At 44.9% G+C, this 24,031-nt stretch overlaps 1 protein-coding gene across 1 annotated transcript in view; it reads left to right on the plus strand.

Annotated features, from left to right (window-relative positions):
• Window positions 1-24,031, plus strand: part of LOC125941147 (uncharacterized) — a 74,640-nt gene that overhangs the window by 40,406 nt on the left and 10,203 nt on the right. Inside the window, exons 5-7 of the mRNA XM_049658105.1 lie at window positions 3,196-3,336; window positions 4,479-4,556; window positions 6,082-6,188. Of these exons, the coding sequence (XP_049514062.1) occupies window positions 3,196-3,336; window positions 4,479-4,556; window positions 6,082-6,188 (326 nt within the window). The remainder of the gene's footprint in view (window positions 1-3,195; window positions 3,337-4,478; window positions 4,557-6,081; window positions 6,189-24,031) is intronic.

Consider the following 24,031-nt stretch of genomic DNA (forward strand, 5'->3'; position numbering starts at 1 on the left):
ACTGCACTACGACACTCTTGAATGATTGAATTACCATCTAAACACGCTGCAATAATACTAACAAAAATGAAATATTCACCACTCAACATGAGTGAGTTCACCAAGAAGACCGAGCAACTAGAACTGCATGCATGTATAAGGTATAAAAACTCAGAGAAGGGAAGCATGAAGCAGTTATTTTCAAAGCGCATATTTACCCTTGCTAGCTCACTTTCAGTACTAATCACCCGTAGAATGGTGGGAAACTTACGTGTTTCATATCCGTAAACTAGGGTTTAACACACTTGACAGACATTCCAAAATTTCCCTGCCTATAGCCTCTTACAATTACCACATTTCTTCAAACACTAAAATTCGTGAGTAATTGTTTGAGTAAACTGCTTGTTGAGTAAAGTTTTTTTTTGTAAAATTGGTTCAAACTAGAATCAAAAGTTTTTAAGCACTTACCAGCATTATCAGCTTCGCGGTAAAACTTGAAGCCAACGAGCAAAGTTCGCCTAATGTGTTGCGTGTGTCGCTACCTTGGAAGGGCGACAGCACACTACGACAGGGAATTAGTTTCTAAACTTCTGCATGCCAAGCTTCCTCTATAGACCTCTTCCTAATTCTGCATTACTTGATAATAATTCTTTGACTTCATCGAGCACCTGCTACAAGTGATTTCATTGTTCTAAACCACAAACTTCGCGCTCAAGAAACAAATTCATGCGCACGATGGAGGCCCTTTATAACTATACCGAATAAGAGCGATCACAGGCTCTCATTTCCAACACAAATGAATGGACACCACAAGCACACACTATCTCCATTTCAAATTTACCTTTTGCATACTAAATAATATTGCTTTGTTATAAGCATGCTAATTCAGGACATCACTGTTATGTAGTATGCGAAAGGTAAATCTGAAATGAAGATGAACTAAAGATAGTGTGTGCTTGTGGTGTCCCTTCATTTGTGTTGTAAGTGAAAGCGATCTTTCTCCCGAGTGCGCTTTATGTTGGCAAAGTACTAGCTGGAAGCCGAGTTTCTCTAGGCCGTCAGTTTTTTCGTTCAAGTGAATAGCGCAGTTATCGTCTCGTTGATCGACTAAATACGATTGCGTCCATGGAGAGAATATTGTCATCATAGGCAGAACCACTGGTAGTTATATACTGCTCTATTCGCTGACATAAGGCTTCCGCCAACTTTATATCCAAGCCCTTCAGGAAGGTGCAGGTTACATACGGATTTCACAGGGTGAATCCCCTCGCATTCCATTAGTACATGCTGAGTTGTCTCCGAATTTTTGTTGCAGCATACACATGCCTGACCTTGTTGCGAATATTTGGTCAGGTTTTTGTCCTTAGGCGACCAGCTCGAGCCAGAATTAACACTGTCATTTGTGTTGTCATACAGATTTTCCTTCCAATTTCTTCTCATTCTAGTAAATCTCCAAGTCTGTTTCTCTCACTTGCTTTTGATGACTCTTGGTTGTCTATTTGCACTTTCAATTACTTAAAATTAAATTGTGGGGTTTTACGTGCTAAAACCAATTCTGATTATGAGGCACGCCGTAGTGGGGGACTCCGGAAATTTTGACCACCTAGGATTCTTTAACGTGCACCTAAACCTAAGTACACGGGTGTTTTCGCATTTCGCCCCCATCGAAATGCGGCCGCCGTGGCCGGGATTCGATACCGCGACCTCGTGCTCAGCAGCCCAACACCATAGCCACTGAGCAACCACGGCGGGTCTTTCAATTACTTAGCTGTACTTTATTTTCAGGTACAGATACTTCTGCACCTTAGCCACCTATTTATTTTCATCTATGCCCTCGGTTAACAGTGCCCCCTGGGAGGAGCCAGGATCGCTCACATCATTTCACTTTTTGCTGGAGTGCACACCGAAGAGAACGGCCGGAGGAAAATCTCGGAGGTCATACCGTACCGCTGATATAGCGTGCATATTACAATATATGGCGCTACGCTGTTCGGCTACCAATTGAAAGGTTTTATTCCCGTATTTCATAGTTTCGTACAGGCGTGCGAACTGGGCTCTTCTGCCACACTTCAAGCTGATAACTTCAGATGTTGCAGCTGCGCATGCGAGCCTGATTTATATGAAATTGTTTCGTGAGTTTTAAATGTTTGAATATTTAGAAGTATTAGGCAAGAAAGAATAAATCGAACCTGATTAGTGTGGTACTGCAAATATTTATCGATGTCCTAATTAGCGGTGCAGAACTGGATCGGCTTTCTACTTTGCGAGGAGCAGCCGCTGCCGCTTTCAAGAACATTGCCAGATGAATATTGTGGTCCCTAAGCATTTTGTACATTTACTTCTTTTTGCCGTCGCTCTTCTATATACGGTGCTTATGAACTTCGTAAACTTTACCACAAATTGAACGTAGGTATACTGGTGTTCCTCGTTAAGCTTTGTCATAAGCATGCTAACTCCGAACATGATCTTTCTCCCGGGTGCGCATTATGTTGGCCAAGTACTAGCTGGAAGCCGAATTTCTCTAGGCCGTCCGTTTGTTCGTTTAAGTGAACAGCACAGTTGTCGTCTCGTTGATGGACTATCGCCCCATCCAGCAATTCACCTCGAATTTAAGGCGAAAGAAAAGATACCACCACCATTTTGTTGCACGCACTGCAAGGCAATTTTAGTGACTCATATTTGACGCTTTTTTAGACCTCTATCCACCCCGTTAACTGTTTTCATACATGAGTTACGTACAAACATGAGAAAAGTTGCCAAGGGCTGAATATGTACAATACGGATGTTTAGCCCAACGCGTTCATTGCGCTATAAGAAAACACTCATTCTGAAAACATTTTTGCGCGCCGCTTAATTTGAGAGTAACTGCGACTGGGCATGTGTCGTGAAGGTCACAACACGCAACCATGTAGCGAAGCAGGACGACGTTGTCAGCTCTTCTTCAGAAGACAGCGATGGACTGTTTGGCAGCAAGCTGATGTCACAGAAATGCACTGTTACGGAGAAATCACTGAAATAGTGAAATAGGCTATTGAAATGTTTATTTTCGAAATGTGAACAAAATTTCTTTCTACTTAGTCACAAGTAAACAGAAGCAAGATAAGGAAATTCCTTTTTTCACTTCGCACTTGAGGCAAAAGAAAAATGCAGAAAACTTTGCTAAGCGTACGTTTCCTTTTAAAGAATGTTGTCATTCATTATTTTCTCGCTTGCCAGGCGTTCTTCAATGCCATTCAAGGTAGAGTGGGCCTAGACATTGCTCTCTCGTTCTCCGCGGCAGTCTGGGAGGCAGAAGTTCACGACAAAGCTGGGAACCCGCAGTGCACGGACTGGACTCGTAACTCAAGAAATATTGTGGTAAGAGATACACAATGGTATTACCGATATCTACAAATATGTTGGCCGGATAGCATGCGCCGGGTATTAAAGAATGGGAGATCATGTGACGCAAATAAAACCAACTAGGCCTGATAATTTATTATCGCAGCCGCAAACATTCTCGCCTGAAACATTCTCTTCGCTGGCGAAACAGGAAGATTGTAACAGTGTTGCTGTCTGCACTTACGATAGCCCGAATTCAATTAAGTGTTGCTGTCTGCACTTACCATAGCCCGAATTCAATTAACTCGTGTACGCAACCTCATGAGCGCTTTTATCGAGTGCCAACTAGGCCTGATAATTTTTTACTATCGCAGCCGCAAACACTCTAGCCTTAAATACCCTTCGCTGGCCAAACGGAAAGGATATGCAGGCCTGATAATTTATTATCGCAGCCGCAAACATTCTCGCCTGAAACATTCTTCGCTGGCGAAACTGTTTGGCCAGCGAAGATTGTAACAGTGTTGCTGTCTGCATGGACGAGAGCCCGATTTTAATTAACACATGGACGTGACCCCATGAGCGCTTTTATTGAGTGCCAACTAGGCCTGATAATTTTTTTACTATCGCAGCTGCAAGCATTCTCTTCGCTGGCAAAGCAGAAATGTAATTATGACCAGCAATTTAGTACAATCGCCTCAACATTCGTGCAGAAATAGATTTTAACCGGTAGTCATTCATGCACAATGCGCATTTGAAACCTAATTTGGTTCTGGTCATGTTTCCCGAAAAATGAATTTGTGCCTTGATGTGTGGAGTAATGATATCATCGTAACTTCATCATCTGATCTACAGCAAGGCAGTGCTGCAATATTTTTTGCTGCATGCAACATAACTGCGTCCCCTTTGTCTGGATAGTGCCTACAAGCTCTGCGTGTTTCCTTCATGTCACCCTCCTATTTATCGCTTTCTTGTAATCTTGTATTGCTTTTTCATAAATATGATAAAGAGCTGCCTATATTAAATGTAATATATATATATATATATATATATATATATATATATATCCAGATAGCTTCTAATTCTAAATACTAAAATTGGCACTGTATATTTAGAGCATAGTTAAGGGTCGCGTACATATAGTGTACCGGACTTCACCAACTGTTTGGGGTTTTTCGCAGAGATGTCTGAAAGAGAACCCGATCGAGCAGTGCGAAAACATCGCCGTCTTTGTAACGAATGATACAATCTCGAAAATGGTAAGGACCTATATTATCTACAAAGTGCTATGTTTGTTGACTGTTCTGGCAATGGTTTTGCAATGATTTTGCAGCAGAGCGTCAGAAAGTTTTCTAATCCTTAAATTTAGATTTTCAATAATCAGTTTCCGCGGAGAATGCTTCAAATAACCAAGAAACGAACCCCGCGGCAGCTTGACTTATTCACCGTCACGACAACGTGACGGTGAATCAAAAGTTTGGCCCAGGAAAAACGAACAAAACAATAATAAGCAAAATGATTTCGGGCAGTGCAGTCTTCTGTTGTTGAAATCTACCGGTCATACGCGTCGGCTATTTACGCCTCACTCGTCGCACATTACAGGGTCAATTGCTGGTGCTTACGCATGGTCTCGAGTGCGCGAGTACACCGCTATGCCTATCGCGCACGTCATCTGACTGCACAATCGATGACAATATTCGAGAAAGTTTCGACACTACAAGCGCACATTTCGCCGAATGCCATCTGGAGATGCCAGGTTGTTGAGATAGTGACGAATATTACGCTTTGAAATGCGTGACCTTAGAAGTTAACTTTTTTTATTGGGCTAACGTGTACACACAACACGTAAACCTCGACAGCGGCGAGCACAGTCGACGGTCGTCGAAATCTTATCTAATAATGAGACGCGTGGACTATTTATGCGCAATGCGTTGATCATTCCGGCGTTATCGCTTGCGGTCGTACAGGATCTAAAATGTAAAATTCCCATCGCGCACGCAGCCTGATTGGACAGACATCGGATACATGCAATTGCGACTCGCACGTTAGCAGGTAAAGACAACGTAAAAAGCATTAACATTGTGCACGTGACGATATTCATCTGTTCGGGATATTGCGCCTAAACATTGATTTTTCTGCACAATAATGAGCATTGTGAACGCGGACAGATTGAGCAGTGCAGAAATGTCAGGGCTATCATTATTATTATTATTATTATTATTATTATTATTATTATTATTATTATTATTATTATTATTATTATTAGGAAATATTCAGTCACATCGCTTTCAACGAATTCACGCATGAGTTGCAGCCCCTATCTGACTGGTTTTCGTGCGCTTTGTCATTGCTACAGTCTTATCACCCCAAAGCTGTGCCGTTCTTAGGAATTGGTCCCATGGAGCTCGCGGAGTGACTTTAAGCTGAAAAACTCATACTTCAGTATTGAATGGGGTTGTTTCACATGAAGAGTATCGCAGAAATCTGAAATGCCATCAGACCTGAAATTAATTTTATGCGGGTAGAGTACTCCCGCTGTATCCGAAAGTGTGGTAGCAAATATATTGTGATATTAAATTATAATACTAAAGGTAATGCCACCGATTAGAATATCGTAGTGCAGGTTAAGACCAAGGGGCGAAATCTGAGACATAAAAAACAATTGTTGCCTCATGTAAACATATTTCATGGAGGCGTCTTCAAGTGGTGTTTACAATTCAGTTGGTTGATCAGGCATAATACAGTAGATCAATGCATAATTTTAATACATGTCTGTACTTTCAGGTTCACTACGCCAAGTCAAAGGCTGTGAATGCATTTGCGATACTCAACGCAGACGAGATCATCAAGACTAGAGAGTTGAACCGCCCATTCCACCTTCTAAACTTTACGTAAGAACAGAAGTTTTCCCACTCACTTATAGGCAAGAATCTACGTAGTTTTTGCTTTCTTTCTTTCGTCTTTTCTTCAATATTCAATATCCCTATTCATTGCCGTCCTGCTTCCTTCAACAGCGTGCCTGTCTTTACTCGTTCCTCAGTCTGTCACTTCATAGAGATTAAGCCACCAGATTTGCAGCGTTTCATGAAGTCGGAATAACATAATACAGTTGCACCTCGTAGTGCTGTAGTATTCATGTGAAACTCTTAATATTAATATAATGACACTTTATCTTTTGTTGTCTTCAAGACATTAAAAGCGGTATTTAAATGGATTTCAATGAAGCCATTACGCCGGACTGTTGCGAGTGATCAGTGACATTTTAAGTCGTGCTTTCTGGCTGGTGAGTTCTTTAGAATGCTTTGAATTTCCGTTAGTCTGTTTTCTCTTGTTATACTGAAACTTAAATAAGGTCGTCAGCTGCATTGAGCACAACGTATGTATATGGAATGGTTAATAACGGTCAAAGCAGTTACACATATTTTCCCATCCCCTTGCTTTCCATTCCGTATTGACGCATAAATATTACAATGCCATTGTCAGCATAGGAAAATACATTCTCGAGCCTATATGAAATGCTTTAGTCCTCTAATTCTGAAATTCTATTTTAAATATATGATCGGAACTAGCGGTGCATTAATCCTGTCGAGATGATTGGCGACTTATTGGTATTAACAATATGTGATATCACTGGTGTGTATTTGTAACGATATGCATTGTATTGTCAGAATGATGAACGCAACATAGAATAATGATTATCTTGAGGTGGGAAATGACCAGTGAGATATATTCAGTGGCCTAAGTTGACCTAACTAATTTTTATTGAAGAACGCCGCGTGCCGAATGACAGATATTCCTTGACCCAAGTTAGCGTCAAAGAATTTAATTCAACAGTGCTACATATCCAGCAACACTTACCCCGTCACCCAAGTTGGCAGCAATTAGATTTATGCAAGAACCGCTCATACCCAGTGGCAAAGACCCTGTTACCCAAGCTGACATCAGAGATTCATTGATGCGCACCGCGTACCAAGTGGCACATATGTAGTGACCGAAGTTCGTGTCAGAATGTTAATTGATCATCTCTATTGTAACTGTTGAATTCCTTGAGCACTTGCTCAAGGACTGCGAGGCAAACAGACTGCTTTGCATAATCGGCAGTGCTCCTTGGTGAACTTCGTCTTCGTTTGCTCGCCCATGCGGCGATATACAATAAGACCTCTACTGAACTCTTAACACGGTGTAATTAAATCACTGTTACCGACTTTAATGTCTAGATTCTAGCGATTTCAGTACACGACCATAGCGACTGCACCGCACGAAGTCTGGAATGCTTCGCGACTATTAATTCGGCTAACTATCAGTTTGTCTGTCAGGCTCTTGCCGATTCAGCAGTGAAGACGAGCTCGTAAGCTCTTGGGCGCATCAAGGGACTCGTAGTCTCGCAGGTTAGCTCAGCGCAAAGCGTAATGAGAACCACTGGCTTCTTGGAATATTCTACGATGCAGTTGGCTTCATAGTAAAATTCCAGGTGCTCTACTCAAAATGGCCAGTCGGTGCCGTGCACAAACATTATTATCTTGCGTATAGTCAGTCTGCCAAACAGGCTCACTTCACCGGGTCTCATTTCCTGGTAGCCGGTATTGTAGCGTTCTTACATGGCATTCGGTGGAGCACTAGCTCAAACTGTAATTCAGGCCGACAACGTCCGGGGCTCTCGGCGGCGCCACATCGTTACCCTAGTCTTCACTTGCTCGCCTAGACGTCACTAGACATAGCCACAGTGACTACACTTGTTCCGACATTTGGTTCCGACCCAGTTTCCCCTGCACAGCAGCTCGCTGCTCTACCCATATGACCATGGACGGATAGTGACCCATTTTGGTGGGAATGACATTAGGCGCTGACAGAGATACTTGGAGACAAACGTACCAGCCAGACATACCAGCAAAGATAAAATAAAGAATTGATTCATTGCATTGGAAACAGTAGTATTGAGCTCGAGAAGTCGGGCCTGGCGATATTAAGGGAAATATGAATGCGGAGATGGAGGATTTAGCCGGATATGCTGATTAAAACGGTTCTCTAGTGTAGGATCTGTGCGATGAACAGAACCTAATTGTAGTTAACAGGGAGAATAAGTGTCGTGGACAGGCAACGTGAAAATGCGGAAATAGGCAGTCGTGTATCAATTACGCCTTAACCTCGGAACAGTCTACGAACGACTACACCAAATTATGATATATGAACAGAGAAAAGATAGCCTTGATAGCGATCATAAACGTTTAACCTTAAAATTTGGGTGAGGCTAACGCAAATCACGAACCAATGGCATCATAATTTCTAAAAATGAATGTAAAGAACTCGTAGACGTTATGCAGAAGGAGATAAGAGTCATGGCAAAAAATTGTTGGATAGGAAAGAGAAAACCACGTAAGTGCTGGAACAAGGAAATAAAGCAAGCTATATACCGTGTACAAATTGCATGGATAGGTCGAAACTGTAGTGAAGTGGTGGAAACTGAAAAAGGACTGAAACAAGGATGTCTAGTCTCACATGTTGCTCACGTTCCAAACATGAAATGCTTTTAGCTCCCGTTGTCGGCGACCTTCAAGTGACCTTGAGCCAAAGCCAGAGCCATTATACGGGCACTCAATCGAGAATATCCAGGCACTCAAAACAAGAATACGCCGGAAAGTTGCGAGAACAAAACGCGATAATTGGGGCCACCGGTGAAAACATAAAAAAATGCGGTTTTTGGCCGCCAACCCCATGTACAGGGCCGCATTACATACACTAGTTACTCTCCAAACAAGTCACAAAAACATTGCTTCCTAGTTTTTCTTAATGTTTGTTCACAATATCACTCAAGCTGCAACTTCTAGTACGCTGAAGTTTTATTTGTCATTTCGAACAGCGACGTTCAAAAGGCAGATACAGGGGACCTAAGGGCGCACATTTGAAGCCGACCACTTCGATGCGACAAGAAAAAGTGGCGGCAGGCGCTGAGCGAGTTGGACTGTTGCTAGAAGAAACGCGGTTGAAGGCAGCGGCACCACAGGCAGCAAAAGACGCTATATGGTAGCAATTTAATGCTTAAATCTACTCTCGATTACGGGAGAGCCAGTAACTTTTGTGCCAAGGGCATAGAAAGGCAACTAGAAAACAGTGAATTAGGGTTTTATTTATCATACATGTGTAATGGACAAATAGTGCAACAAAAAGCCACAGGCCTGCGCGGCACACGCAACACAGTCGCAGCGTAAGCTGGTGGAGCGGCTCAAGAGTAGCTCCAATTTGGCACCACACACAACAGGGTCATTGTGGCAGTCTGTTCAATTCAATTCAATTCTCTTTATTTACCAGAAATTATTCTGGCTGGACTCCTGGGCTCCTGAACTGCAAGAGTACAGCTTGACGGGGCCCAGGAGACCATACATACATGGCAACAAGTGACAGGTAAACAGATAACAGATGTTTAAAAGCATAATAGACAAAAATAAACAAGTTATTTACGCAGATAGTAGACATGATTACACATTTAGAACCTGTACTCTTACTGGTAAGCCGAAAAAAAAAGAAAAACAATGCATTTGTGTTAGAATGCAAAACAAACATTATTTCAAGAAACTAACAAAGCACAATTCTACAGTAATACGTATACAACACTCTAATTTACTAAGAGAAAGAAGTGATAACACCACTAATACAAGAACTGCAATAGGACAAAATAACATCAGTTATATATCAATAGCAAGTAACAAGAACGAAACAAATGACCGTGTTTTGATAGATAATTGAATGAATAAATAAATTAGTAATTCAGAAATATTTCACGTAATATATTTACTGTGGGTTTCTCTAAGTCATTATGTTTATTAAGAATATATGGAAGGTTATGTTTCAAAGACTGGTGTTTATAGTCAGTACGAAAACGGGGTATAAGCCACTTTCCTACGTTTCGAGTATTGATATCATGACTCCGACGCTGCAGAAATGTAGTAGTCTGAACGAAGTGTTGCAACGCAGAAGAGCAGATGTAAAATGAACGCAGGATGCGAAACTCATACAAATCTTGGATTTTAATTAAGCTGTGAGTGCAAAAGTATGTGGAAGTCGGAGGTAAATAACCAATGTTGGCAATGCGACGGACATGCGACGGACGTGTTCGCCTCGTTTTGACAAGAACGATGTGAACTGTCCGCCTGGCGTCGACGGCGAGCTGTGACTTGTAATGCTTTCTGCACAGCAGTCTGCTGAGCCTGATCAAGCCTTACAACTCCAACTTGCATGTCGGGCCGCCGCGTTTGCAGGTACCTTAACTAGATGGCGCCACCATAGTGCTGGAGGCTCGGCAGCATGTTGATAGCGCCTCGTCTGAATCACAAGCCGCGTTTACATGAATGCGACAGTAGCAGCATCACATTTCCAAGCGCATTTCGGAAAGGCGATGCGGTGCCGTTTACATGTAGCGCATTAACTGTCGCGAGAACGTAGCGCCACATATGTATGAGGTATGAGGTGTCGTATGAGGTAAGTGCAGCCCACTTCTGGTGTAAATGATTTCCAGTAGTGGGCCGAGTCAGTAAAGGAAACGGGAGTTTCCACTTACTCGTGTTGCGAAGTCCGAGCGGCCGCGAAGGTTCCATAAATGGTGCCGTGCCAAGTGCCGAGAGGAGGAGATATCCAGAGAGATCAGAAAAACTGTTTTATATACAAACGTACATATTTTACAATGTGGGCTCCATAAATATGTTAGCATGTAGACGGCTCGTCTACATGCTAACATATTTGCATTTTCTAGCGTTTACATATCCGAGCGTCTCAAAACACTCAAGTCGCGCTTTTTATCCCTTTCGTTTCCCTCGTTCACTCGACGCGGGAATGCACTTTGGTTCTTCTCAGCCAATGACCATCTTCGACCAGTTCGTCATATCCGGCTCATGATGTGCCATCGTTTCCCGCCGGGCTCCGCCTCCAATCTTGCCTGATCGCCCCTGCACACAGGCAACGGTTGACACCTTGGGAACCAAACGTTGATGTGGTTTGCACGGGAATGCTTGACGCTGACCCCTTGCAAGAATTAGTCGCCTCTCCGTGGCGGTCAGTTCGCGGAAGCCCCCATTTCCAGGAAGAGCGGTGGCCGTTGTCTCAGAAGGGGCTCCAGGTTGGCGCGTCTCAGTCGGCGCCGGGCCTCGTCGTAGCTCGGGCGGGCCCTGGTGCTTCACGAAACACACCAAGAGTGACGTTGTCGTTTTAGCTACGTACGAGGCCGATGACCCATTGCAGTTTGGGGACTAATTGCGTGGACAAAGTGCACGGTGACACTTCCCGGCCGCGATAAACAACAAGCGTGAAGAGCACTTGATATGTTCAAGTCTGTCGATGAGGCCTCCTTTGTCCCGAAGGACCGCCAGACACATCACTCGCGAGCATGGAGGAAGGAAAACATGTTTTCCTTCCTCCATTCTCGCGAGCAACAGGACCGTGGGACGCACTTGCTTTTTCAGCTGCCATGTTTGTTTTGATGTCTCGCAGTGCGGCAGCGGCCGGTTGGCCGGTTGTAATCCCGCAGAGAATGGTTTCCCATAATTCCTGATGCGATAAGCTTCAGCATAGCCTCCTATATACTTTCTGTGCCTGCTCGATCACTGCACTTCCCATTCTTTCGCGCCGTCGCGACTAGTTCGAACGTCAGCCGCCAGGTGACGCCTGCAGCCCTGGGTAGTGCCAGGGCTGCAGGCGTCCAGCAACAACAGAGCAACAACAGCAACAACATCCAGCAACAACAGAGAGGCCTGAGAGATCAAAATTCAGCATAGAAAGCTTTTATTGGAAAAAGGCAGCAGAAAATGTCCCTAACAACACGGCAGCAGGACCCGATGAAATCCCAATACAGCTAATCAAAAACCTCGGTCCAAAAAGCAAGGCACTGCTGACTAATGCCATAGAGCAAGTGATTAGAACAAAGAATATTCCCGTTGGATGGCGTGAAAGCAAGATGAATCTTATCTACAAAGGCAAAGGAGATAAGGATAAGACGAGCTCGTACAGGCCAGTTACAGTAACGTCGGTGATATATAGAATGGCAATGCAAGCCATAAAATTAGAACTGTCGAAGTGGGTGGAGGAAAACGGTGTATTGGGGGAACTACAGAATGGGTTCAGGCCAGGCAGACGCTTAGAAGACAATATGTTTGTACTAACTCAGTGCATAGAGATTTCAGTAGCTCAGAAAAGACCTTTATGGATAGCATTTCTAGATATTAAAGGAGCTTATGACAACGTAGACAGGGAATTGTTGTGGGATATTCTTAATACGAAGGCATAGATGACGATTTCGTGGAGCTGCTGAGGGAGATATATCGAGACAACGAAGTACAAGTGGCATGGGAAGGCCGAAAAGGAAATTAAATGGTGGGAATTCACCAAGGATTGAAGCAAGGATGCCCTCTGTCACCATTGTTGTTCACGCTTTACGCCAAGGGCATAGAAAGACGACTGGAAAACAGCGAATTAGGTTTTGATTTATCCTACATGCGTAATGGACAAATGGTGCAACAGAAGATCCCTGGACTGATGTACGCAGACGACATTGTGCTACTAGCGGACAATAAAAAAGATTTACAGATACTTGCGAATATCTGTGGGAACGCAGCGACAAATCTAGGCCTTAAGTTTAGCACAGAGAAATCAGGGATTATGATCTTTAATCAGCACACGAGTAACTTCGTGGTGTCAATTCAACAGCAAGTAATACCCATAGTGAAGCAATATAAGTACCTCGGCGTACACATAAACGAAGGAAAGAATTACTCAAGCAACCACCAAGATAATCTGAAAATAAAGGGGAAGCGGAATGCAGCATTAATGAAACACAGAGCACTGTGGGGCCACAATAAGTATGAGGTGGTGCGTGGAATCTGGAAAGGAGTAATGGTGCCAGCGCTAACATTCGCAAATGCCATTCTATGCTTAAAATCGGATATATTGGCGGGTTTGGAAGTTAACCAAAGATCAGTAGGCCGGTTGGCTCTGGGAGCACACGGTAATACGACAAATGAGGCAGTGCATGGAGACATGGGTTGGGCCTCTTTTGAAGTCAGAGAAGCACAAAGCAAAATTAGTTTTGAAGAAAGGCTCAGGAACATGGATGAAAATAAATGGGCGGCTAAAGTGCACAAGTATCTCTACATGAAAAGCGTGGACACAGAATGGAGGAAGAGGTCAAGGAAGTTGGCAACCAAGTACAGGATAATCGACACTGTAAATAGACAACCAGGGGTCATCAGAAAGAAAGTGAGAGAAATAGAGACCGTGAATTGGATGCAAAGAATGGAAACGAAAAGGACAATGGAGATTTACAAGAATGAGAAGAAAGAAATTAGAAGGGAAAATCTGTACGATAACACAAAGGGCAGTGCCTTGCTATTTGAGGCTCGAGCCGGTTGCCTAAGGACGAAAACATATCGGAACAAATATTCGGAATTAGATGAGACATGTGTATGCTGCAGTAAAGATCCAGAGACCACTCAGCACATCCTAATGGAATGCGACGGGATCCACCCAGCGAGAACCGTAGGTAACGTGCAATTCCCAGAAGCGCTTGGGTTTAAAGTGGAAGGAAACATAAACAGATCAGCCGTAGAGATCAGCAAGAGACGATTAGAGTACTGGTGGAAAAAAAGTAGGGAAAAGATGGATGCGACCTGATCTCTTAAAATCATAGGCAGCGGTACAAGGTAAATTTTTGAAAAAAAATAATGATAGGTATACAAAAATGCAAGATAAAGAACATGTATAGTATACCTGATTAAATCAAGCAGGCTAGGCGACTATTTGTCGCCGCCCCGTTTCAAAGGGGATGCCAATAAATCATCATCATCACTGCAGGCGACGGAGCAGCGCCGTTGTCTCGCTGCTAGCTTGGTCAGCATCGCAAAAATAGCGAAATTCATTGACGTAAATGCAGAAACATAATATTGTAATAATCTTAGACTACTTGTGTCATCTTTTAGTGAACATTAACTTCGCATTCGAATGTCAGAATAAAGTGGTATCTACACTATGAATATAAATACACGAAAATAGTGTATCTCATTGTCCTGTGCGCGCGGCGCATCGTATTCATGATAAACTAACGCGCAATACGGATATTTATTCACAACAGTCTTAAATTTCCAGTACCCCACTGGCGAATTCACAATACTTAGAGCTGCACCGTTTATGGTTCTTTAGTTCAGCGGCTTTGACGTTGCGTTGCTAAGCACGAAGTCGCGGGTGCGATTCCCGGCCATGAAGCCGCATTTTGATGTGGGCGAAATGAAAAAAACTCCATGAACATAGATTTACATGCGTGTTAACGAACCACACGTAGTCAATGTTAATCCTAAGTCCCACACTACGGCGTGCTTCATAATCATATATCGTGGTTCTGGCACATAAAACCAGAAAATTTAAGTAACACCACTTGTTACTTTGTTCTTAACATCAACCTTTACTTCGTTGGCATTCTTATGATGAATGTGAAGTGAACAATAACAAAATCAATAAAAACAATATTTTATTGAAGCAGCTGCAATACCAAAATTTACAGTTTCAGAACTTTCCTTGACAACGGCTTGTGGGAGAGTGCCTTCCTCACATCATTTTTGTCAGTTACACCCAGAGCATAGTTGGTGAACACAGGCTTGCAAAATTTCGTACAGACAAGCTCCAGAAATTGCAAACAGTGCTCATAGGCAAACACACTTAAACACACATTGTTAGCCATAGCAGAAATAGCATTGTTGATTCCTGCAGAGGTCTTGGCATTGCTCTGCGCTTGCTTAAAATCAGTTCCGTGTATTTCTTTAAAGCATACAGAACATGAATAAGCTCATTTGAGCGGTAGAGTAGCCCACCTCTCTATTGATGCCTGATCAGACTGTCAATTGGGGATGAGGATGCTGGCTTTGTGACAACTGAAATGCAGGTGCTACAAGCAATCTTCTCTTGTACGACACGAGCCACATAGCCTCCAACCATAGCAAGTGCTGCAGTGTCCACGGTCGGAAGCAAGCTTGCAGGACTACTTAGGTCTTCAAGAAGTTTCTTAGCTTCGACTGGAAACTGACTAGCTTGCTCTTCTTTCTGCTTGCTTGCAGCTTGTAAGTCCATCTGAGGCATGGCTTGATGCATCCACTACATTGCTGGTCTTTGAAACAGAAATTATTCCAGTTTTCAAGGCCTTTTCGACACCAGACAAAACAGCCTGAGCATCAGTCTGGTCATTGCTACCTGCTGACCTTCTTAACCATCCAAAAAAGGATAGTTAGGAACTACTTCGGTTGGCATTCATGTTTCAAATCTTCAAGGTATTGCAAGAAGGATGAGGTGAGCCACACAAGGCGCTCATCAGCAGCAGACTCTTACTGCTTGCTGTCTGGCATGTTTTTGTGTATGTGTTGCGTACAGTTACTCACGTCCATCAAGATGAACCACCGGTGCATTGTGTCCATGAACTCGATTGCTGGACCTGCTTCAACAAAGGTGATGTCGCATGTGTGTCCAGCTTGCTCCTGCAACAGCTTCAACGCTGCTGTCACTTCTGGTGACAGAACCTGAACAGCTCTGTGCACATTCATTGCTTCAATATTGGACGGATAAACATGCTTCCTCGTAAGGAATCGCACAGGTTTGATGACGCTCCCCTGTTGCATCTTGTACAGGCTTTTCACATGAGAGGATGTAACTTCACCATTTTTGCCGATGTCTCGGGCCAAGAACTGCGACCTGATCTTCTTTATAAGGTGGCACTGGTCAAAGGCAACGAACAGCCTTCGGGCAGGGTCTTCAGGATGCTTTATAGAATGCTCTAGTTTCCCATTGCAAAGCAGCTGCAAAGCGAGGACATTAATTTTATGGTTGTCTGTGACTATGCGTGCTACCAAGAATCCGGCTGTCTCCACTTCCTTTAGTACATATTTCATCAGTGTGAACAGCTGCTGGCAAGTGCAGTTCTTCGTGAAAAAATACCCCACAGGTATTCGAATGCGCACAGAGAGTCCCGTCAAAACAAAGCACAACAACGAATTTTGCCAGGAATGGTTCACCTTTCGTTGGAGTTCCAAAATCCTGACCCAAGTCAACTTCTCCAACAAAGGTGTCTCTTTGCTTGCTGTATTGGAGGCGTTGTCGTATCCTCATTTCGTCAACGAGTGAGCACACTTTTGCTTGCTGTGGCTGCGTGGTCAGATTTTCTAGTTATGCTTTAAGACGCTCTTTCACAAGACTTGTGAATCCCACTTCACCAGTCGTCACTCCCAGAAACCTCTGCAAGGTCGCTCGGCTTGGAAGCTTCAGGAGATTCTTACTTCTTATGAATTCATAAGCTTTTGCTGATAAATTTCTTAAGACAATGCAGTTACGAACTGTAACTTCAGAGTATGTAGGTCTGACTTTGGAGAAGTTAGTCACCTGGTCAACAAGGATGCAGGCTCCTACATGTTTTTGTTGTGCTGCTTCAAGTACTTTGACAAAAGCAGTCAAATTGCAATCTTCTTTTAGTTGCTTGAGTTCTTCTTTGTATTTATCGACAGTTTGTCGCAGCCGCTGTATCTGTCCCTTTAAATCGCGCTTATCTGTCCCTTTAAATCGCGCTCCTTACGTCGCAATTTCCGGCGTTCCAAAACCGAAATGCTGCTGCGAACATCTACTTGAGTGGCTTGGTGTTTCGAGATAGGTTCAGTAGTAGCATGCACCTCAGCTTGCTCTGGAAGGTCGAAACACTGAAGTTCTGTGGTACCTGGATAGCTAAAACTTGGAGAAGGTCCGTCCTGGCGTACCGAGTCTTCGTGAGCTCCAACAAAAAGGCTGGTTGATGTCCGTTTCTTGAGAGGCCGTGTAGCAGCGATGTCAACAGCGACCGCCCGTTTCCTCACAGCCGCATCGCCCCGAGATTTCTTCGGCTTCGGTTGCATGTATTCAGGGTAGTCGTCAAAAACACTGGGAGTTGCTCCCCTCTTGAGTCTTGAGTTTCCTTGTTTTACATCCTTCTTTGTAGTCCGTGGGTAGAAAATGACGGTAACACACAACTGAGTAACCTGATGTCGTATTCGGCGTCCAGTCTTTCCTAGCGATGGCTTTTAACCAAGCTGCTCTCGCTTCACTGTCGCTAGGAATCTCGTGAAACGAAATGCCAGGTAACTTACGTTTACCATCCGAATTGCACTTTGGAACACAACAGTAGCCATGGCATCACGAGAACAAATAAAAATCTCCAGTCGCAGCAGCGCAACACACGTTTGGACAAACAAGCATGTGGCGAATTCCCTGCACACTGGATGGATGGATGGATGAGGCTGAACCCTTTAAATCGGTCGGTGGCATACGCCACCTAGCCATGACTATTAACATAATTTGTACTTTGTGGTGGGTGAAATTTCACCCCTGCCTTAATTTTATCCACCAATCAGATAACCTCTGTTTGGTTATTTCTACCCGCTTAAAGTCTATTTTGCCTTCACTGTCCCTAAACCCCAATGCTTTGAAAAAATCAGCCCCGTTGCCTTGCACTGTAGGGTTAAGCCCCTTACAGAAAAGTATGAGGTGTTCAGCCGTTTCCTCTTCTTCTCCACACGCACAGCACAACGTGTCTATACCTTGGTACTTGACTCGGTACATCTTAGTCCGCAATACTCCCGTCCTGGCTTCAAACAACAAAGAGCTTCCCCTAGAATTATCGTAGATATTTTCTTTGGCAATTTCTTGCTTGAAAGTTCGGTATGAAGTCGAGAGTATGACGGAAGCCCGTCTGGTCGGGATGATGCATAGTTAAAAGGAAGGGATCGAGACACCGACCAAAAATGGTTGAAATATATTTAAAAATACATTAACGTTTCGGCTCCCCCACGGGAGCCTTGTTCACAATGAAAATCATTGTGAACAAGGCTCCCGTGGGGGAGCCGAAACGTTAATGTGTTTTTAAATATATTTCAACCATTTTTGGTCGGTGTCTCGATCCCTTAATTTCAAAGTTCGGTATGTACCCAGTGCTGATTTCGTCTGCATCCCTGTTTTCCACAGACCCCTCTCTGTTTCCTTAACCTTTTTCTTAACCGCTGTTTCCTGGTTTGCACCCCTCCTGCAGTCCAAATATTTGATTGACAGTTTTCTGGTCAGCTTCCTTCATTTTGTATCAACATTCCTCATGTACAAATAACTGAAAACTCTCCTTGCCCACCGCTTTTCTGCCATCTCTCTCAATCGCTCCTCAAATTCTATCTTGCGACTGGCTTCCCTGCCCTCGAATGACGTCCATCCCATGTCACCCTGTACCCCCTGATTTGGTGTATTTCCGTGTGCTCCCAGAGCCAGTCTACCTACCCCTCGCTGCTTAACTTCCAACCTTGCTCGAACCTCTGATGTCATGCACAGGACCGCATTGCCGAAAGTCAAACTAGGGACCATCACCCCTTTCCAAATCCCTCTCACCACTTCGTACCTATTGTATTTCCACAGTGCCCTATTTTTCATCACAGCTGCATTTCTGCTACCTTTAGCCGTCACATATTTTTCATGTTCCGTTAGGTACTCAGCCCCATTGTTTATCCACACTCCAAGATATTTGTACTTATCCACCACCTCTAGCGTAACCTCCTGTATCCTATGCTCGCTGCCCTGATTATCATTAAAAGTCATGACTGCCGATTTTTCTTTACTAAACTTCAAACCTAAGCTATCTCCCTCTTTACCACAGATGTCCATTAATCTCTGCAAGTCTTCCTTGCTGTCAGCCATAAGTACAATGTCATCTGCATACATCAGTCCTGGTAATGACTGTTTAATCCATTCTCCCTGCTTGAAATAGGAAAGGTTGAAGCCAAGTCCGCTCCTCTATAATTTTTTCTCTAATCCTTGTAAATACAGCATGAACAACAGAGGTGACAGAGGGCACCCCTGCCTAAGCCCCTGCTGTATCTCTATAGGCCCAGATACCTTGTTTTCCCATTTTATAAGCACCCTGTTACTTTTATAGATATCTTTTAAAAGATTTCTTACTCAATCTTCCACCTCTAGAGTGCCCAGTATGTCCCACAAATCCTTTTGGATTACACTGTCATAGGCTCCCTTGATATCCAGAAAGGCAAGCCATAGGGGCCTGTGTTCCTTTTCTGCTATTTCAATACACTGTGTCAATGAGAACAGATTATCTTCTAACCTTCTTTGTTTTCGGAACCCATTTTGTAGTTCCCCCAGCACCTCCTCGCTCTCCACCCATGCCTGCAGTCTGTCCTTTATAATCTGCATCACCACCCTGTAAACCACTGACGTCACTGTTATGGGACGGTAGTTGTTTATGTCGGCTTTGTCCCCCTTTCCCTTATATATCATGCTCATCCTACTCAGTCTCCACCCGTCAGGGGCTTTACCGTCCATTATCATTTTGCTCACTGCCTCTCTTAATGCTTTCTTAGATTTTGGGCCCAATGTCTTTATCAACATAATTGGGATGCCATCAGGACCTGTCGACGTGCTACTAGGAACCATCTTCTCTGCCCTTTCCCACTCGCTTTGTGCCAGTGGAGCCACTGCACTGACTAGTCCATCCTCACCTGATTGAGCACATGCTATGTTTCGTTCTTTAAATTTTTCTGTCATCATTGTTCTTATATGTTCCATTGCCTCATCTTCCTCTAGTCGAACACCTTGAGCTGTAACTATAAACCTCTGCTCTAGGCTAGTCAAGGAGTTGAGATGTTTCTAAAATTTCTTCGCTGCTTTTCTATCCTTTTAACACGAAAGTGTTTTATGCCGGGGTCCACCAAGACTTCACTGACGTATTTCCGTCACGGAAATACGTCATAGAACATAATACAAAGAAAGAAACCAGAAGAAAAAGTTCCACAAACATGCAAAATTTGGGAATCGAACCCACGACCTCTCGGTCCGCGACGATAGATCGCCGAGCGTTTAACCCATTGCGCCACAAACGCATTTGCAGAGAGCTACACAGACGCGCCTTATATATCTAACACTCCTCCGTGTACCCGCGCTCTTGTTCGTGGCGGTGCCGCCGCCTACGAGCAGAAAAGAGAAGTACTGCATTATGACACTAACGCGCACCGACAGTGAACGCTTCGGTGGTCTCACCACTACGACGCCTCGATGCCAGCATTCGAAGGGACGCTGGCATCAAGAAGCACTACCAACGCCACCTAGGTGGCGTTGGTAGTGGCGTTCACCGTACTCAGCACAGCGCAGCGTGGCCTCCGCAATTAGCTCTGAAAATGTTTCTGAAGTTGATCGCGGAGGCTGCAATTACGACGCGCTGTACGCGCTGATTTGACTCGGTGACGATTCAGTTACGTGCTTTGTCTTGCGCGTTGTATTAGTGTGTCAGTTACGTGCTTCGTCTTTCGCGTTGTGCTAGCGTGTGCAGCGTAGTGCAGCTTCCATATGCACGACGGTTGCTCATGGTCATCGACGTTGGTAGTCGTGATGGAGGAGACGTGCCACCAGGCGTCAGCGTGGGTGCATCAACGCCTAAGGGCGCTTTAGCCACAAAAAACCAATAGACATTATATATCAATGTGCAATAAACATTACACTACTTCTGTGAAGACACGTTTCACTTTCGTGTTCTATACCGATTCCTATATAAGAGGGATCAACCACATTTTAAGAGGGATCAACCACATTTTGTTTACTTCTGACAACCATTGGCTCCCCTTTCTTCTGATCTTCTCATTGATCAAATTGGATGCTTCCCTTATACAGTTTAAGAAGTTGTTCCATTTTCGGCCTACATCAGCTTCTGGTTCACCCCTCTACTTTGAATATCTGTGTTCCCTGGATGCTTCCTGGCGTTTGACAATGGCCTTCTTAACCTCCTCATCCCACCAGCTCTTGGGTTTGCGTCTTCTGTTCCCTTTTGTCCTGACTCGTACCTTAGTAAGCTCTAGCTCAAATAGTCCTGTTAAATTTGCATATGTCCATTCTGTTTTTGTATCCTTTGAAATTACTTCCTCAATTTGCTGGGTTGCTATTTCAAGCTGCTTTTCCGAGTAAAATATCCCACCTGGTTGTTCTTCTTGCCTCCTACCTACTTTCATTTCCCTTCTAAAACTCACTTAATTACGTTTGTGATCACTACCTAGACTTCTGGAGCCATATTCATCTATGCTCATTACATTTAGCCTATCGTGCATCCTGTGACATTATTGCATAATCTATCGTCGACTACAGGCTCCCTACCTCCCATGTTATGTGCCCTTCACACTTCTCAGTACTGTGGAATACAACTAAGTCATGCATTTCACACATATCCAGCATCATGTTGCCTGTTGAGTCTGTGTACCCGTCCATGTCTTCTATGTGTGCGTTCATATCTCCTAGTATAATAATCTCGCACCCTTCTCCTAGCTCATTAATGTCACTTGATATGCATTCCAGCATTTTTTTGTTTTCCTCTTTGGCATTTGCTCCTGTCCACAGGTGTACAAAGCCAAGGAGTGTCTGCTCTCCTGCAACTTTCCCTTTTAGCCATAAATGCTCCTTGCATTCCTGTTTGACCCTTTGCCAGTTCATACTTTTATGAATGAATGCACTACCTAGGGCTGGTGGCGCCACCTCGTGGGGAACAGTGTCAGCCAGCTAGCGAGAGCGGACGGTGGCTACGCCGCCATGGAGCTGGCACAGAAAGTATATAGGAGGCTATGGCTTCAGTTTACATGCGCCGCTGAAATGCGCATTCTCCATCTCAAACTACCCTTGTTTGGCGCATTGGATGCGATACGCCTTCCTAGCGAATTACCTCGTTTACATGAGATGCGATGCGCTTGAAAGCTGATACGATACGCTTCGGTCGTATTCATGTAAACGCCGCTACATATCGTCGTCTGCGCCTGCGGACGCTGCGTTTGCAGGCATCTGCGTTTGCAGGCGCCGCCTGATGCGTGTCTCGATGGGCTGCAGTCAGCAGTTTGAGTAGTCTGTGCCTCGTAAAGTCTGGCGCGGTTACTGCAGTGATGGGCTGCGCAATGTCTCCCTGGTGCTTTTGCCTGCCTGTCCGTGCCGTCTTCAGCTGGTTTTCTTGTTCTACCTGGGTAGCGTCCATATGGATCAGTGTCCAGTATGGCGTGCTGCGGTGTGGTGGGGTGTGCCGCTGCGAACATTCACTGCCTAGTACCATCTCCAAGCAATCTTTGCCGGTAGCAATTTTATGCGTACATGCTCTCGATTATGGTAGAGCGAGCAATCTTTTGACGACACATTGGGTAATCAGGTAATTGCCACTGTGCATGTGCGGCGACGCGGTCCATGCCGCTACAGGGCTCCCTCCTCTCTACCGTAAACGAGAAGATACTTTTCATTCAAAGGCATGGTCCCCACCCTAGGCATTCACGTTCAGGTGCAAACGTTCAACTGCCGGTGGATGAAACCAAAGCACACGAGTTCGTCATGTATGCTGGCTCAACGTTCTTATGGCCATTCACGGTCACGGTGAGGGTGTTTTCGTCGTGGTTTAGCACCTCGAATGGGCCTTTGTAGGGCGCTGAAAGTGATGGCCGGATGCCATCGCCTCAATGAAAGTCGGGACTTGGTGAAGCAGGACGCGCTTCGTCCCGTTGCAGCCATGGCGCGCAGCGAAAGGAAGTCTCCCGAGTGTTGTGCGACATGTTAGTTTCAGATTGAGCGAAAGCTTCAACCCGTACGAAGCAGGCATAGCGCGCGCAGCAAAAAAATAATAATAAATAAAGCTATCCGAGAGCTGTGCGACGCGTCAGAACCGCGCGCAGCGAATTCCTGAAAGTATATCCGACGTGAAGCAAGGCAAAGTAACTGCTTCGTCCCGTTGCGAAAGAAAACGCTCCGGTGGTTTTGCCATCGCGCTCCAAAATGCTCTACAAAGTGCTTCAAAAGCTTCATGCCGTGCGTATCAACAGCGCGCCCAGCGAGAGAAAGCGATTCGTTCCGCCGGGGAAGAGTAGCTTGCCACTAGCCACACGCGTGTCGGGACGGGCTGCGGTGAGCAGTTTGAGTAGTTGATGCCGCTAAAAGTCCTGTGCGGCTACTGCAGTAGTTGCACTCAAAGGATCATAATTGGATTCTTTGGCTGCTGCACCTGCCTGCCTCTTCGTTCCTGGCTATCCCTGCGCCTGATGGGAGCCAGTGGAGTGAGAGGGGGAGCCAGTCCTCTAGATTTCAGTGAGCCTGGCTAGGAGCAGGGCCACTGTGACACCTGCTCAGGCAGGTTCAAGCAGCGCCCGAAAAGCCGGTCGGGAGTCTGTGAAGATGGCCAGACGACCTGGAGTGGGTGTTCGGCAAGGTAGTCTGCTGCCAAGTGGAGTCCAGCCAGCTGCGATACTGTGGAGCTCGTAGCAAATGGAAGGTGGCACTGCAAAATCTCTCCAGCTGTAGGAGCTCTAAAGGCTGCTGCCGCCGCTGGCAGGGATGACAGATTCATGGTGAAGATGTGGAGGTGTCCGCCTAGTTCATGCAGGTTGGACAGCGCAGCCTGCTCTAGCTCGTATGTGGGTGTCCTCGACTTCTGGCTGCCTTCCAACTGGAGATAGATCTGGAGTGGCTGCTGGTGAGGTGGAGGGCGTGTCACTGCGGTGGGGGGTTGGCCTACCAGCTTTTCATTTAGTACGCAAGTGCTGTCCATCCGGGAGGAGGGTCGACTCCGAAGTCTGTTTACCAGGGCATCGCTATCCGGAGTGTGATGCAGTCTATGTGGAGAAACCCCTGGTGCAGCATGAGCAGCAAGATGACCCAGGCTGGGGCCTCCGCCGAGGATGCATCCACCGGC

The sequence above is a fragment of the Dermacentor silvarum genome, chromosome 10 (genome assembly GCF_013339745.2).
Source record: "Dermacentor silvarum isolate Dsil-2018 chromosome 10, BIME_Dsil_1.4, whole genome shotgun sequence".
Lineage (NCBI taxonomy): Eukaryota > Metazoa > Arthropoda > Arachnida > Ixodida > Ixodidae > Dermacentor > Dermacentor silvarum.